Source organism: Hibiscus syriacus, unplaced genomic scaffold (assembly GCF_006381635.1).
Source record: "Hibiscus syriacus cultivar Baekdansim isolate YM2019G1 unplaced genomic scaffold, ASM638163v2 tig00110415_pilon, whole genome shotgun sequence".
Taxonomy (NCBI): Eukaryota; Viridiplantae; Streptophyta; class Magnoliopsida; order Malvales; family Malvaceae; genus Hibiscus; species Hibiscus syriacus.
This window is the reverse complement of record NW_024062729.1, coordinates 154,297-157,734: the sequence shown is the minus strand read 5'-3', so window position 1 is coordinate 157,734 and position 3,438 is coordinate 154,297. Positions and strand designations below refer to the sequence as shown.

The window sequence follows — 3,438 nt, the reverse complement described above, 5'->3', positions numbered from 1 at the left end:
TAAAAGTAAATTTAAATAAATAAAATTAATAATATAATATTTATTCAAAAAAAACTCTCAATCATTTAACATTAAACAAACGTTAATATCTCTAACATTCGTGATGCTAAAACCCGGAATTTTAAAATAGAACAACTAACTCTTTTTATCATCAAAATCACATAGTTCTTGGCTTCTTGCATGGATACTTGTATTTTAAAAATTTTAGCTGTCTTTTTTTATGAATCTTGATTAGTATTATGGTTTAATATAAAAAGGAAGCCCTTAATATTTTACTAAGTTTTTCAATCTGCTCCTTATATTTTTTATTTTGGAGAAAAGGTCCTTTAATAGATGAAAATTATAGGTTAATAAATAATAAATAATTAATATTTAAAAAATAAGAATTATTTTACTCTAAAATAAAATATTAATAACCAAAATAATTTAAAAGAAAAGAATAAGAGTCAGGATAATTATTTAATTAAATGATAAGAATTTTTTACCTAAAATAAATAAAACATCAAGGACTAAAATGTTCTTAAAAACGAATATAGACCAAAATAATTATTTTAAAATTTATTGGGGACTCATTTTGATGATGGGTGTTATTAGTATCTTTTCTCTCTCGCACGGACGAATCTCCACTTCAGGGGAAAAGAAAACCTTCTTCACCATAGCTACTTTCTCTCAGGTCTCTCTCATCAAACCCCAAAATATCTTCTTCTTCTTTTCTTCCAGATCTCAAACAGAAAAAAGAAACCCATAAACAAAAGCTGAAAATTTTCTGGGAAAATCCCATTTTCAAATGTCTCAAATCTGAGATGAAGAAGAAAGCTGACATCAAGCTCCATGCTTCACCTCTTTCACTCTTCTGCTGTTTCTTCTCACTCTTCAGCTTCTCTTCATGTGAACAGCTTCCATTTTCCAGCCATGGCGGCCTTACAGAACAAGAAGTTTACACCAAGCAACGCCGGCTTCTCTACTACGGAGACGACTTCGGCGACAGAGGGGAAGAAGCCGTCACCGTCGACCCATCGCTCGTTTTCGAAAACCCCAGGCTTAGAAATGCTTACATTGCTTTACAAGCTTGGAAGCAAGCTATTATTTCCGACCCCTATAATCTCACCGGTAATTGGGTCGGATCCAATGTATGCAACTACACCGGCGTTTACTGTGCTCCGGCGCCTGATAACGCCACGATCAGAGCCGTCGCCGGCATTGACTTGAACCATGGGGATATCGCTGGGTACTTGCCAGAAGAGCTTGGGTTGCTTACTGATCTTGCATTATTTCATATTAACTCGAACCGGTTCTGCGGTACTATTCCTCGGAAGTTCAGTAAATTGAGGATATTGTTCGAGCTGGATCTTAGCAACAACCGGTTCGCCGGGAAGTTCCCTGCGGTGGTTCTTCGGTTGCCGGCGCTCAAGTTCTTGGATCTGCGGTTCAATGAGTTTGAAGGAAGTGTACCCAGAGAGATTTTTGACAAAGATTTGGATGCCATTTTTATAAACCACAACCGTTTCAGATTTAACTTACCGAACAACTTCGGGAACTCGCCGGTTTCCGTCATCGTCTTGGCCAACAACAAGTTCCACGGTTGCCTGCCGGCGAGTATCGGCAACATGAGTGGCCTTGAAGAAATTATTTTGATGAACAATGGGTTGAGATCTTGTTTGCCCAGAGAAATCGGTAGGCTTAAAAATATGACTGTGTTTGATGCTAGTTTTAATGAGTTGATGGGGCCTTTGCCGGAGGAAATTGGGGGAATGGTGAGCCTGGAGCAGCTCAATGTGGGGCATAATATGTTGTCCGGTAAGATTCCGGCAAGTATTTGTCGGTTGCCGAAGCTGGAGAACTTTACGTTTTCTTATAATTTCTTCACTGGAGAGCCGCCGGTTTGCTTGTCGTTACGGGGATTTGATGACCGGAGGAATTGCTTGCCGGCGAGACCTTTGCAGAGAAGTGCGGCGCAGTGCAAGTCTTTCTTGTCTAGGTCAGTGGATTGTAGTTCGTTTAGATGTGCTCCTTTCGTTCCTTTTCCGCCTTCCCCGCCGGTGGTTGTAACTTCACCGCCACCTCCTCCGGTTGTTGTAATATCACCGGTGCCACCTACCCCAATTTACACTCCACCAGTCCCGTTACCTCCTCCACCCATTTACACTCCTCAATCCCCACCACCACCACCACCACCACCATCTCCTCCTCCACCCGTATACACTCCACAATCACCTCCACCACCAACGCCTCCACCACCGGTTTTCTCACCTCCGCCCCCACCACCTATATACTCTCCCCCTCCTCCTCCTCCTTCCCCATTACCACCGCCACCGATTTATTTTCCTTCCCCGCCACCGCCCTCACCTCCACCTCCTGCTCCACCAGTTAACTCTCCTCCACCTCCACCATTTTACTATCCACCGTCACCACCTCCACCTACACCAACATATTGTGTGAGGTCTCCACCACCCCCGCCACCACATTCACCTCCACCACCAATTTATCCATACTTATCTCCACCGCCGCCACCACTTCCAGTTCACTCTCCTCCACCACCAATTTATCCATACTTATCTCCGCCGCCGTCGCCACTTCCAGTTCACTATCCACCACCACCCTCTCCTCCTCCATGTATAGAACCACCTCTATCACCATCACCACCTCCCCCAATTTATTACAAGCCACCCCCATCACCTTCTCCTCCATCACCACCAGTTCATCACCATTCTCCTCCACCGCCCATTATTTACGAAAGTCCGCCTCCACCATTATCGCCCCCACCAGCTCCAGTATATGAGGGGCCATTGCCACCGGTAATCGGAGTGCCGTACGCTTCACCTCCGCCACCACCTTTCTATTGATTCTTTTGAGAATTTTCCTCCAAAAAAGAAGGTAAAGAAAAAGTCCATCACTTCATATCAACTATGGGATCGAACTTTCCATTGAATGCCATCGAAGGGTAAAAATCCGAGAAAAAAACAGGGTAGAGAGAGAGAGAGGGGGGGGGGTTTAAGAGGAGAAAATCTCTCCTATATTTAACTGAGAATCGGCATCAGGATATTTAGTATCCGTCAAATAAAGAAAATTGCAGAGAAAGTCGTATGTATTGAGATGAGATCACCATGAATTCTACTTGTTTTCTTTTTATTGTTTACTATCATAATTTTGTATTTTGATAATTTTCCAGAACTCTAGTTGTTTGACTTTTGAATTTGCTTCCTCATTCCTTACATCATTAGTGTTGGATTCTTCCCAGATGATGAAACATTTTGGCAAATTACCAAAAGTTGGTTTTTTTAAGATGGGTAAATCTTTGTTTTCCAAGTGTTCATATTCTATTATCGAAATTAAAAGATAATGTCTTGGCCTTTATGTTCTCTCTTTATAATTTTTTATGTTATCCATTAATAATGTTTTAATTTGACTCTTGAAATTTAGATAAAATATTAATTTTAT

The 3,438-nt window shown here is 41.4% G+C and overlaps 1 protein-coding gene across 2 annotated transcripts; it reads left to right on the top strand.

The window, feature by feature from the left end:
* Nucleotides 1-630: 630 nt before the first annotated feature.
* Nucleotides 631-3,161, top strand: LOC120124142 (leucine-rich repeat extensin-like protein 4). Of its 2 annotated transcripts, none has more exons than XM_039142875.1 (2): nucleotides 631-2,480; nucleotides 2,523-3,161. In XM_039142875.1, the coding sequence occupies exons 1-2, from the start codon at nucleotides 804-806 to the stop codon at nucleotides 2,841-2,843; spliced, it is 1,998 nt and encodes a 665-aa protein (XP_038998806.1). In that variant the 5' UTR covers nucleotides 631-803; the 3' UTR covers nucleotides 2,844-3,161. The 2 variants fall into 2 exon arrangements, with proteins under 2 accessions (XP_038998806.1, XP_038998807.1); XM_039142876.1 differs by having other exon boundaries at nucleotides 632-2,087; nucleotides 2,133-3,161.
* Nucleotides 3,162-3,438: the final 277 nt, after the last annotated feature.

Excerpts from the sequence above, each read along its gene's own strand:
- LOC120124142 (XM_039142875.1), top strand. The coding sequence starts at position 804 with ATGAAGAAGAAAGCTGACATCAAGCTCCATGCTTCACCTCTTTCACTC. Across the intron at positions 2,481-2,522 it reads CACATTCACCTCCACCACCA|CACTCTCCTCCACCACCAAT; the intron begins ATTTATCCATAC and ends CCACTTCCAGTT.